The 13609-nt window shown below is 45.8% G+C and overlaps 1 protein-coding gene across 1 annotated transcript in view; it reads left to right on the forward strand.

The window, feature by feature from the left end:
• Positions 1 to 13175, forward strand: part of POU6F2 (POU class 6 homeobox 2) — a 450196-nt gene extending 437021 nt beyond the window's left edge. Inside the window, exons 9-10 of the mRNA XM_030871170.2 lie at positions 8803 to 8971; positions 12439 to 13175. Coding sequence (XP_030727030.1) covers positions 8803 to 8971; positions 12439 to 12943 — 674 coding nt within the window. The 3' untranslated portion in view covers positions 12944 to 13175. The remainder of the gene's footprint in view (positions 1 to 8802; positions 8972 to 12438) is intronic.
• The last annotated feature ends 434 nt before the right edge of the window (positions 13176 to 13609 follow it).

Raw genomic sequence — 13609 nt, forward strand, 5'->3', positions numbered from 1 at the left:
TTTCTGCTTCTTTCAAGTTGAACAGGAATTTCCTGGCCCCGCTGGGCCAGTATCCGGATGAGGTCCGTGCCCAGGGCCAGATGGTTCCTTGGGGAAGCAGGCCCCCCAACCCCCTCAAACGTGTACGTGGAGGGGCCGTTTCCACCTCAGGCGCCTTCTGATGTGCTGAGTCAGTCCGGCCGCTTCAGAAGCGAGAAACTGACCAGTTTTCAGGGCACGAGCCACAGAGCTCAGAACTGAGATAGCCAGCAGCTGGCACTCGGCCGGCAGGTCAGGCTGCCTTTCTGTGTGTGTGAGGTCCCCTGCCATTCCATTTGCAGGTGTCAGAGGAAATAAGAGAGAGCACCTGTGGGCGGGGAGGGGGGATGTGCGCCATGAGCCGCCTCCAGTGGTGCGAGGGGAAGCTGCATGGGCGGAATCCAGTGAGAAACCTCTGAACAACCGTTCACAAAAGAACCGAAGGCTGCAAGTCGGCTTCCCTGAGCGGGCGGCACATACACATTTTAGAAATGGTATTTGGCCCTAGGTGAAGACAGCATGTGTATCACATGCAAATAGAAACACATAGAGATGAACGTGACAGTGGTCTAATTTAATGTTGTTCACCTTTAGTGCAATTTTTACTTATATATAAAAATGACAGAATATGTGCATAGATTATAATTCTCCAGGCACCATATATCCAACAGTTACGGGTTTAAAGGCTAAAGCACTGCAGAGGCATCTGTGCCATAAAACAAGGACACATGTAAGTATCTGTGTTTGGTCAGGTGTCATGAATGACCTGTTATAACAGGAACAGTAGGGACTCTCCATATCATAGGGCAAGTCTGGAAATGCAAGGCAAACCGGAGGGTCGCTGTGTCTTCCCCCGACAAGCGACACCCCCGCCAAAAATATATATGTACATATACACATGTGCGTACATATATGTGTGCATATATACATAGATATTCAATTATATGGATAACTCAGGCAAGAAAGATGCTTGTGGAATGGAGAAGAAAATGAGAGATTATGGAAAGATTAAAATGCCCAAGTACTTCAGTACACTAGCCTGGATGCTCTTGATTTTAAAAATGGGTCAATACCAAACAGAGTTTCAGGATTTGATGGAGTTTGCCATCAGCCTGTTGTTTTAAGTTGTTTAGATATATAACTCCTCTCATTTGGGCCAAAAAAGTCTAGTCTTACTCGAATAAACTCATAAAAAATTAATTTAATTATAACCAGATTTTTTTCCCCAACAAAGAAACTCCTCATAGGGTTGTTGTGAGAAGAGATTCAAACTTTGTTCCAATTTGCTCTTCTGCAAAAGCTTCTGTAAAACACTCTATTTCTAAATAGCAGCAAGGTCATAAATTTACAATAGACTGTTAAGCTTTGGGCCTGAAAGAAAAGGAACGGATATCAAACATCTTATAGAGAAGAAATAAATTAAATGTGAAATGTTTAATTATGAAAAGTACAAAATACCCCACGAATACAGTATTTTACGCAAGGTAAACACTCAATACATTTTGGATGGACAGAGAGGTGAATGAACGGATAGACGGACAGACAGACGGATGGATGGCACTGGATTCTATCTTGCCATTTGTCTCAAGCTGGGCAGGAAAGGACTAGCCTTTTCCAGAGCTACTTAATGGGCCAAATGAAAGTTCAATTGCACAGTGGCCAATGGGATATCTAGGTTCTACGTGCAGAATGAGTGAACCTTGCACATTGCATATCCTTGATGAGAAATATACAGAACTGGGGAAAAGAGACTCCTTTACCACATGCACTTGAAGCAAGAACCTGCAAACTCATACGCAGAAGCTGAAAGAGGAGCCTTCTCTGGCAGATATGAGAGGGTCCAGGAGTACCACTGCCGGGCGTTGCACTTTACACAAACCCATTGCTGGGCTTACAACTGCTACAGATTTTGAGCATGTTGTTTAGTTAATTCCCTTCTGTCTCAAGACCCTACTAGAGAATGAATAGCACCTGGAGCATTTTCTGATGCTGATTACCACACCCTCAACAAACCTCTGTTTAAGCCTCCTTTTGCAAAGTAGGGTTTTCAAAGCACTTTCATTATTTTTCTGATTTGAATACTCACAACAAGGTAATATAAATTCTCATTTTCAGATATTGAAGCTGGCATCAAATAGATCCTGAAAAGTACAACCCATCTCGACCATCTTATGTCAGAGAGGCCAGATTCAGTCTTAGTTGAGAGACAGTGTGTGATCAATCTCCTGGGTGACAAAGCCAGAAGGATAACCCAGACATCCGGACTCAATGGGTCATACACGTTCTACACAGCACCGCTGCCTTAAAAGACAGGGTGCTTTCGCATAAATTTTATCCAGTGCGATTTGAACGATAAACTCTATCAAATCACCTAAATATTCTTCAAATAATTTTTAAATGCCTGAAGCCATGTCTTACAATTAAAGCACAAGCTTTTTCTCTGAGCCAATATGAGAAAAACTAGACATCTTGCATATTTTGAAATTTATATTCAAGCATGAACTATGCATTTAAAATTACTTGTTTCTGAGATTAAACTTTACCAAATTTGCAAATAAGCTAGTGTAGGGAGACCCGACCCCATACTTCAGCTGGAGTTGATACACGGATTAAATTACAGGAGGGAAAAGCATGTTTTAGTCAGAGGATGTCAACTTAAAAATTAAAAATAAGCTTTTTGAGCACCATGTATATGCAGGCACAGGGATAGATATTAAGAAAGCAGAAATAAGCTAGATGTGGTCCCTGCCCGGGCGCAGGTCATGAACTGATAACAAAGAAACACAGTTACAATAAAGGGAAACGAATGCTATGGTCAGTGTACCAATAAAGACTATGGCAGTACAAGAGAGAGTGAACTCAGTTTTGGAGACTGAGACCGAACAGAAGGACTGGCTGGAGTAAATAATCCTTGAATTAAGTGGGATGGTGAATGGGTCAGCAAATCCCTCCACTAGGCCAAGGCCATAGTTCAAAACAGGTCAAAATGGATTTGAACCTGTGGTCAAAACCTTGGTGAATGGACCCTCACAGGTCATGGGCAAGGTTGCCTAGTGCCGGGCCATCTGCCATTGCTCCAGATCAACTGGAGTGGGTGGATCGTCCATAACCTGCCCTACTCCAGGCGAAAGAACTCAGGGTTAACACCAAATAGGCACACTCCTTAAGACGTCTGCACATCTGTTCACGGCACCTGCACAGCCTGCCCTGTGTCAAACCTTGCCTGGTCTCCTCGTCACCAGGGCTAACTGTAGTTTCCATAGCAGGGCTTTGGGAAAGCCTAGAAGAGTCAAACAAAAAACAAAGTCCCAAAATGACTTAAGATTTACACAGTTGCCGTTTAAAAACAGGTAGACGTGGGACTTTTTTATTCTTGGATGGATTTGGTTTGGTTTTTCAGGACACTTTTTTTTTTTAACCCCTGGCCTGTAAACTTAATTCTTAGACAGCAAAGGGACTGAGAGTTAATATCAGAAAAACCCAAACTATAAAGTGAACATAAAGATGCCTGGTGATAGCTTATGGCACAGTGGAACCCCTGATTCACTTGATCAGTTTCACACCATTTTCCACAACTCAATGAAGTCACCGTATTGCGAGCAAGCTGTTCTCCCAAATTGCATTGCATGTTCCCAAATGGTTTCTTATTTCTCAGAAATATTTGGTAAATATGCCCATTATTTGCTGTGAGAGAAGCACTAAAAAGCAGATGGATGTTCAGAAGGCAGTTAAGTCATACTTGGCACCTTCTTTATAGATGCATGTTTCTCCTGTAACAGTCCCACAAGCAGAGGTTGTAGAAGGAAGATGTGGATGGATGGCAACTGTTCGACCCATTTAGCAAAAACCCCTTACACTGATGTCCAGGTGAGCAGTTGGAAGGAGCTAAATTGTAAAAATTAAACAAAACAAATATCTGTCCTGGTCCATCCTGAGTGCTCAATTCAGTATGGGCCCAGTGGCCATGCAACCAGATTCTACAGAACAGGTTTGTGTTCATGCAATTTGCATTTAGCTCCCAAAGAACTCTTTTATTTTTCAGCCCATGCACTCCGGATTTGATTTGGGAAAAACGTCATCATTATACTTATGAATCACTGCCAACATTCAATGCCAGTGTATTATAGATCTCCAGGCCAGTCAATCCCTACGTAGGCTGATCTTCTGGCTCCTTTAGCAAGGCTCAGATTCAGGGAGAACCGTGGAAGTCGTTGCTTCCTGACTTTGTACTTAACATACTGGGCCGACTTAATCTGGAGCAAACTTCTATAAGAGGTGCACTTCTTCCTCAGTGCAGAGAAGTCCCAGACTGGGTTTCCCTAGAGCTGGTTAAAGATGCTGGATCCACCTTGTGGGGGACCTGAGGGTTCCCTCTGAAGTCCCCATCAAGGTGGCCTGAGATTCATCCTTAAAATGAACCCAACCTCCCCAGAGCCAGAAGGAATGACATGATGGAAATAGAAAAAGCATATAACCCTTAATGAAGAGGAACTGTCCAACAGTGGAGAAGAAAACCTCAAGAGTTTAAGACAGAAACTTTGGCACCAAAAAAAAAAAAAAAGCATTAGTTTTTTTGTTAATTCGAAACATCTTACAGACACCATCTAAGGTGTTCTCCCAATGTGGGAAGACATGTCCCACATGTTGTAATCAGGGTAAGTCTAATATTTGTCCATGGGTGGACCCCTTCTTTGGATGTGGAGACTTCTGTAGTCCTGGGATCCATGGAAGGAAACCATAATAATACATGGCGCCGTCTGGTTTTTACGGATGAGAACAATAATATAAAGAAAGCCAAGCAGCTCGTCTCCAGCAATCAACAAATTGCACAAACAATGAGACACTGGTTTCCTCTACCCAGACCTTTGTCCAATAGACTGTCACCCTGACTAAATTTCACCAGAATTCCTAACTTATCAGCTCTAGAGGTAGAACCAGGAAGAAGACAAGAGTGGGAAATGTGCGAGAGGAGAAAGAAGGAATCAGCTTCCTGGTGTGATGAGTGTTTGGGGCCTCACAGAAGTCCAAGGGCTCAGGGGGCAAGGCTCCCACCTCTCTGAGCTTCAGAGTAAAACTGTTGATGACCCGCACAGCTGCTCAGGGCAAGGGGATAAGAAGCCATAGCTTTCTTTTTGACTCTGGTTATTATCAGCGATCTGGCCAAAAGCCACTTGCACAATCACACACAATGGATTTAGTCGCTGGTCTCAAGGAACTAGGAAGGAGATAAACAAAGGCAGCAGAAGGCAAGGCAGAAACTAGAATAGACTTACACAAAATTGTATCCCAGGCATAAACCTGCCCGGTGCTGCGCTGCCAACTCTGGTGGCAGCACAGACCCTGGGACTGGAGTAGACCTTGGAGATCCTTCCAGGTCACCTGAATCCTTCAGTTGATTCCTGTTGATCTAGAGATGGGACTAATGGAAGGCAACAGATTTACTTCCCACAGGAGCTACTTAGCTTGGCTCAGAGAAAAAATCTCCCCCCCAACTCCAGACTCCAACGGCCACCCCAGCCCACTGGTCCCAGTTGTTTGCCAGTTGCCATAAACAGTGAGGCCAGGGGTGGAGAAAGGCAAGGACGGGGCACCTGCCCAGCAGTCTTTCTGGCCCATCATCTTACCCAAGGTGGTAGAGCAAGTTCTCTGTGTAGTGGAACCTGGTGAATAATGATGGTAAAGGGTCGAGTGCAGGCAGGTAAAGGGTCGACATGCAGAGGATGCCACACCCAGACTTGGTCAGGCCAGAGCCGCAGTGAAAGCCTCTGTCTGCGGGGTCAGTGGGTCCTCTGCCTCAGGATCGCCTGTAGTACTTGTTAAAAATGCACATCCAGGGTCCCATCAGGTGACTCCTAGACCTACCTAATTAAAAAAACCACTGTCCCAAAAGCCATATCGTTACAAGGAAAGTCTCCGGCTTCCATTTGTTCACCCTCAGTTTTGAACCTCCGCTGCCCACGTTTGCAAAGCCATGAGTTCCTCTTCCTTCTCTCTTGGAGAGAGGCCAGGCCCCACTCCCTATGCTGTGCTATACCAAGTGTCCCTCTGTGTTCTACACCAGACCTTCTCAACTCTTAGTTTATTATTGCGTCCCCGGCCTACGAGGAGCCCATTTAGACTTTCCTATCCTCACTGCCCGCCTTCCCCTATGAAATGTTAATATCACAGGGATACCGCACACCGGTTCTGTTTATGTACCTCGGTCCTGGGGGGACCACATCCAGAACCAACTTCCGCCCCCTCGGGAATGCGTGCTGTAAACGCAGGGTCACCACACAGGTTCAGCAAGGCCGCAGGTCCGGCGAGGGCTGGGGAGTAGGAACTGAAGGGGCGGCCTGGACCAGTGCCAGCTGACTGACTGCTCCCGAGGGCAGATGCGGACCTGGCGCCACCAAAGCTTCTAACATTTCAGAAGAACATGACAAATCTAGATGTTTCTTTAGAAATCTCCCAGTGTTTACTGTCGGCCAGGAATTCCCCCAAATTGTACGCACTCGAAAAGCTGAGTTTTATTTGCAAGCTGCTCATTTGCAACTTCTGCTCTAGGAATTTTTTTTTTTTTTTTTTTTTTTTTTCGCGGTACGCGGGCCTCTCACTGTTGTGGCCTCGCCCGTTGCGGAGCACAGGCTCCGGACGCGCAGGCTCAGTGGCCATGGCTCACGGGCCCAGCCGCTCCGCGGCATGTGGGATCCTCCCAGACCGGGGCACGAATCCGTGTCCCCTGCATCGGCAGGCGGACTCGCAACCACTGCGCCACCAGGGAAGCCCCTGCTCTAGGAATTTTTAAACGAAGAAATGGAGGAGGGGCTCAAAGCTGCTGTGTGCGTGGATGGGACCTCCCGGAATCCTTAGCAAACCCTCCAAGCTGCTCCACGCTGGTGGGAATTAAGATCCAGAGGGCAGCTCCCACCAGGCACAACCCAAACAAGTCTGTTAATCAGATGATGCCGGCCTTCTGGGGTGAAGTTGGGGAGAAAAAGCAGGGCTTTAATTAATCTTAACAGCCAAATTAGTTTTATTGTCACCCTCTGGCCCCGTCCATGGACATAGATTCTTAATGTCCTAAACTGAAATATTCACCACTCCCAGCACAGGCTACCCCTCGCCCCCTACCAGCCCCGCCCCGCAGGCCTCCACCACGCTCTGCCCCTCCCCTGCATCTGTGCCCGTCTGCACCCTGCCCCCGCTGACCAGAATATTCTCTGAAAGCTGCTCACTGGGTAAGACCCAGATGAATCCTCCCTCCCGTCACCGCTCCCTTCTCTGTAAATTCCAGTGTGGGTGCGACACTACTACTCCTTGACTATACGCAACCTGGTATTTTTCTGTTTCTCATTCGTAACGTTGAGCCCCAAATCCCTGTAGACAGCAAACTCCACAGAGGCTGGAACTGCCCCTTCTCTTTCTCTTGTTCCTTCTCTCCACTCATTAGGGCTCCTAGGAGTCACTTAAGAAATACTCAGAGACTAACTGCAGTTATTATACCACTTTCCACCCATCTTTCCTCCATGAAATTATGCTTCATGATGTGTAAAAATTCTACAGGACTTTGTTTTTATTGAAAAGATAGGGGTACAGCGTACACCTCCATGGCTGATTCTGTCGACAGAGTCCATTTCCCCATAATGAGAGAATCTATACAGGAAGCTCCAAGGCCCCTCGCCACAGATATTAACATCTTTATTTAAAAGTCCTTGAAAAATTGGTCCTTGGGGTACCAATGTATTTCTTTTCATGATAACAGGAGTTTCTATAGCCCGAGGCCCAGAAGACTAATATGGTACACCCCAGTTCCTTAGACAAGTCCTGTAATTGACTGAAATTGTTGGGTGATTGTGCAGAAAGAGGAAGAGAGAAACTTTTCACCTAAGTCCGGGGAATGAGGTGAAGAACAATAGAGTCAGCTTGCAGGGAGAATGGCTTCGCTCCAGGCAGGATGGAACAGTCTTTTGAAATCTTCCACCATCCTCAAACCATGCTGTCTCCAGCTTGGTGTGTGCTTTCATTTATCCAGAGATCAGTAGCCGGAGGTGGGGGGGTGGGGGGATAGTTTCATTCTCCGGCTGTTGTGTCATTTCCCTTAATAAGTCCTAAATTGACCGAGTTATGTGGCACCAAAGGAGCCTTACTGCAGTAGGCATTTTTTATTCTGTGCCCTTTCGGGGGACAAAGGTGTCTGTGTCAGGAGATTGTTATGCGGGGTAGGGGGAGACTGTTAGTCTCACAGCTTCATAAGCATGCTCTTCTGAGGGGCTAATGTGAACATAATAAATTAGGCAATGTTACCATCTGTTAGCCTGGCTGCAGCGGTAATCGGGTACAGGAAAATACAAAATACTATTTTTTTTCAAGGGCTAGTCTTAGACTAAAGCGTCCAGCTAAGACATTTCAAATGGAAAGCTTTCCATCTTTATATTTTTACATGATATCTGAACATATTTATGGGCCAAATGGAGTCGCACCCCCCCATAGCTGGTGCCCCCCTGCCCTGGCTGCTGTCTGTTAAGCGGGAAGGAGCTCGCTCTTGCATTGTGGAAGTGGCAGGGTAGGCTTGCCGTGGTCTTATCTGGGACAGGACTACCTTGAAGGATGATTTGTGCAGGTGGAATGAGTTGAGGATGGGGGCTTGAGTGCCTCAGCTGGCAGACAAAGAAGGTTCTGCGGTGTGGCTTCCCACCACTCTGCTATTAGGAACCGAGCCACTTTCTCCTCGGCCGTCAAGAACGCGTAGCCCTGAGATGTGCGTTGACGCATTGATCCTATTTTTTGCAAACATCTCCACAGATCCTCAGACGGCAGCGGGTGAGGTGGATGGGGTTAATCTGGAGGAGATCCGAGAATTTGCCAAAGCTTTTAAAATCCGGCGCCTGTCCCTTGGCCTGACCCAGACTCAGGTGGGCCAGGCTCTCAGTGCCACAGAGGGCCCCGCATACAGCCAGTCGGCCATCTGCAGGTAACCCGTGCCCACGCGCTGTCACCCCTCCTGGCTGGCCCGGGCCTCGTCTGTCCTCTCGGCTCAGCTTTTCTTCTTCGGGTGGGCCGAGCTGGAGGGGTGGAGTGTGGGAACGGAGTCTGGGGTAGCTGTGTGTTGGGATTGGTGATATTGACAGAAGTAGAGTTGCTAAAGCAGACTTGGGGGCCTGGCTTGATAACTCCTGTCAACTCACAAAGAACTTCCAAGGTGGTTTCATTGGAAATACACACCTTCCCCCCACCGGGGGGCCAGAGGCTTCTGAACCCACCGTCCTACGCAGCTGAGATCCACGGTCTCCTGTCTGTGGATTGATGTCGTGAAGCTGCCAGTCCCAGGTGGTGTTAATGCTCCCACCATTTCTGCTCAGGGATGGCTATCCGGATTTTCCAAGAAAACACACCTTAAAAAAAACATATATTAACCATCCTGTGACCACAAAGGAATTTTTAACCTTGCCTTGCCAGACATAAGTCTAAAAGCACATTTTTAAAAAAGAAGCAGCTGCTTTCCATAGCTCAGAAAAGGGTAGTGAGGGTTTGGCCTAACCTCACCCTATCCTTCCCGAAATTAAATACATAAATGACAGAAGCCAGCCTTGGCTGTGTTTGAGTTGATCTGGGTCAAGCCGCCAGAAGCAGACCCTGCGCATGCATGTGTGTGTTGCACTAATGCCATGTTTATGCATGAGGTGACAAAGGCACTTCGGTAAGAGCTTTTTCCTCTTGGGCAATGTCTTATGAGTCCTCCTACATCAGGAAAAGCCAAGAAACCAACTCTAAACTCATTTAAGTGGATTTTGTTCTTGGTGATCCATGAAATGCTGTCTTTTTATCTGCTCTTTATACTTTTAATGTATTCCCCAAAGGACAGAAGTGTACTTTTCCTGCAGTTTAAGACTAAGGTTATAAATAACATCAGTATGGGGTAGGAGCTTGCAGCTCACATTTTGCTCAATGATTTTCCATAAAACCCATTGATTGTTGTTAAATACAAAAAGCGCCGTAGGATCCTCTCACTTCTCTGGCCTCCCCTACTGTTTTTTCTTATAAGATACCTCCCTGTAGAAAATAACCTTTATTCAGTCTATACAAGGATACTACTGCTGGGAAATTTGTTTCAAGGCTTGTATATGTTATTCCAGACAACATGTACCGAAGCATCAGCACTAACGAGCAGCATCAAATGATATGAATACCGTTGCTCCCTGTTGGGAAACATTAACTTTGTTTCATCTCAACAGCCTTGGGATAAAGGCACGCCACAGGTTTTGAGGTTGTTGCCCATGTGCTATGTTGCTGAAGTCCTCTTTGGCTTATTTCTTTGTCCTAAAGTGTGATCTCCTTTTTGTGGCTTAAGTGCTATCTAAGGTTTTCACTAACACACGTAATGTTTCTTGGGCATTCCCAGTCAAATATGTTGATTTCTAAAATCTTCCCCTGGGGAAGCCAAAAACGCTACGGCCAAAATGAAAAGCAGCTTTGGGAATTCACTGTCTAATAGAAGATGGCAGATGCCCTGACTTCTCGGCCTCTCTCTAGCTTCTAGTGTTTCAGCGGGGTAGTTTTCGGAGCTAACTACCAACAAAAAAAAAAATGGAAGTCTTGAAAGAGACCAAGATCTGACAGTGGAACCACTCCAGTTAATTTACATGGTGGTGAAGAATCTGCATTTGCACACACTCTGGTGTCACTCCTCCCTTATGAGCTGCAGTGACTCGAAATGCTTTAACAAGTGCGTCTGCATCAGAGACCCAGAGGAAAACACACCAGCAATACACTGGACATCCCTATCACAAGCTCTGTCCCCCATGCCATGGTGCTGTAAAGCCTGTTGCCATGCTACCAAGACTTCAGTTTTGGGGCTTTTATAATGAATGATGGTAAGTGAACACAACAATGAAGGCTTTAGGGGAGCCTGCCATAAGTGAGCAGCTCATTAAATGGCATTAAATAATTAATTCATTTTATATTGAAAGCAAAATGTACTTCTTTCCTCTTTGACCAGCTGAAAGTTGGGGTTTTAAAAAATAAATAAATAAATAACTCCTTGAACTATACATGGAAGGGAATGCTATCGGAATCCCATTAAAATTTGATACTATTGGCGCTGCTTATCACAACATAAGATATCTAAAATGCAGTGCCAAAAATAAGATTAAGGCACATAAAGGAAGCCTATCCTTTTGTGTCCTTTTGCAAGCATCCTTATAAAACATACTGCGGCCAAAGCGGGTTCATTTTCGCTCCATGAAAACAGTCTATTGTAATAAGATGCACTCTGCAGTCAGAGGGTTGTTTTTCGACAGCACTGAACTTGAAAAGATAGAGGAGAATGCCACGGATCCAAAGTTGTCATCCTGGAGGGTTGTGAATTTGGATTTAGAACAAACAACAAACAAATAAAAGGAATTGATACTATTTTGTATTTCGTTGAGAGTGCATATGAATTTGATACCAGGATGACCTCTTAAAGCACTGTAGATAGTTTTGTCCAAGATGCTTCATAGTTTTTTTAAGTCAGTGTAGCAAAGAATTGCAGATGGCAACTGATATATAGAAGACCTCATTTACAGAAAATGATATCATTCAGGTACAGTTTGCAGATATAGCACGTTAAACACAGCTTGATACTCTGATGCAAAAGTACACCATTACACTGGACGGTGTTGGAAGGTATGAGGTGGCCCTAGCACATCCGGTGGGGGGGGGTGTTCATAGCAATTACAGTGTGTCCAGCTGTTTGAGTCCAGCAGTAAAGTAGCAAGAGGCTATGTTTTACCAGAAAAGGGAGCATGTTGTTAACTTACATCTGGTGAAAAGTGTTTGTTGCCAGAGACAGAGACAGGAGAGGGCTGGGGGCCGGGGGAGAGAAAGAGATTAAAATGAGACACAAAACAGAGATGAAAAGAGAACCATAAAAGAAACTTGTCCTGGTTGCCATCACTGACGATTAGCATAGATAGAACATTTTTATCACCAAGTCAGTGGGGGGGAATTCAAGGAAACCAAAAGGAAAACATAAAAAGAATCATTTTAAACGAAAGAACATGACAGCTGTTGTCTTTGATGTCACTTCCTGGTGTTAATTTTTGCCTTAAGGATTCTGAAGTTCAGGGGAGATGGTGCTGGGTGGATTCAAATCAAAGCTCAGATCTCAAGCATTTCCAGGAAAAAGATCTGCGAGTGGCTTTTGTTTCCATCGTGATGGCTGCTGTGTTGTGCTGTCTCCACCCGTGCTCGCCTGGCCCGCTTGCGGGTGTGCGGGCTGCATGCAGGGGCATGAAGCATGCGCGAGGGCGGGTGCTGGCTTGAGCGGGGAGGGCGACCTTGCAGCTGGCTGCTTATCTGGAGTGAATTTGCTCTGCCAGTCAGTCAGGCAGACAGGCAGGAGGCCCACCCTGGCAGAGGACTCAGTGTAAGACTGTTCTTTTTCAATTCTCCCCCCAGACACACCATCCTGAGAAGCCACTTTTTCCTACCACAGGAAGCCCAAGAGAACACTATAGCTAGCAGTCTGACAGCCAAACTGAACCCTGGCCTTTTGTATCCTGCCAGGTTTGAAAAGCTGGACATCACCCCTAAAAGTGCCCAGAAGATCAAGCCGGTGCTTGAGCGGTGGATGGCTGAGGCTGAGGCCCGCCATCGGGCAGGTATGCAGAACCTGACCGAGTTTATCGGGAGTGAACCGTCCAAAAAGCGCAAGAGGCGCACCTCCTTCACGCCCCAGGCCCTTGAGATCCTCAATGCCCACTTTGAGAAGAACACGCACCCCTCTGGGCAGGAAATGACCGAAATTGCCGAGAAGCTGAACTATGACCGGGAAGTAGTTAGAGTTTGGTTCTGCAATAAGAGGCAAGCCCTGAAGAACACAATTAAACGCTTAAAACAGCACGAGCCGGCCACGGCAGTCCCTCTGGAACCCTTAACAGACTCACTGGAAGAAAATTCCTAAAGAGACGCCCACCCGGAATCAGAAAAAAAAAAATCCACAGAAACTAAACTCCACCCTTGGGGCTTCATCCCCTAAACCCCCCAAAAAGAAAAAAATAAATTAAAAATAAATTTTAAGGTAGCCCCAGTCATGACCCTTGTAAGTAAAAGACTAAGAAAACCACCAAGTGGACAGGATGGTTTATACGTGTCCATGGGATTTTCCAAAAAAGAAAAAAAAAGGTTTTTTGAAAATTTTTAAACAAGGACTACACCACAGTGCAGGTGTATGCAGGAAGGCTCATTCCCTCCCCGACCTGTCTCCCCAAAGCCAGTTTTATAAGGGACTTAAAGCAAACCAAATAACCACATACTTTTTTCTGTGTATCATGAAAATGTGAACACATTTTAAGAAAAACGACTAAACCAAAAAAAACCACAAAAAACAAAATACCAACAACACACAAAGGAAACTTTTCTCTGTTCAAAGCGAATACAAGCCTACCACCTGGAGGAGGGGCTGCGGACGGCATCCTTCAGGTTCTAAGTGCTGATTCACTACGAACCTATTAACCAAAGTCAGAAACACGACATTGCCAACGCGACCATTAGTCTGCTCCTCTCTGCGTGTGAAGTTGTGTTCCAAGTCTTTACATTTGTACTTTGCGGAGAAATAGCAAGCCTGACT

This window comes from Globicephala melas, chromosome 9 (assembly GCF_963455315.2).
Source record: "Globicephala melas chromosome 9, mGloMel1.2, whole genome shotgun sequence".
NCBI lineage: Eukaryota > Metazoa > Chordata > Mammalia > Artiodactyla > Delphinidae > Globicephala > Globicephala melas.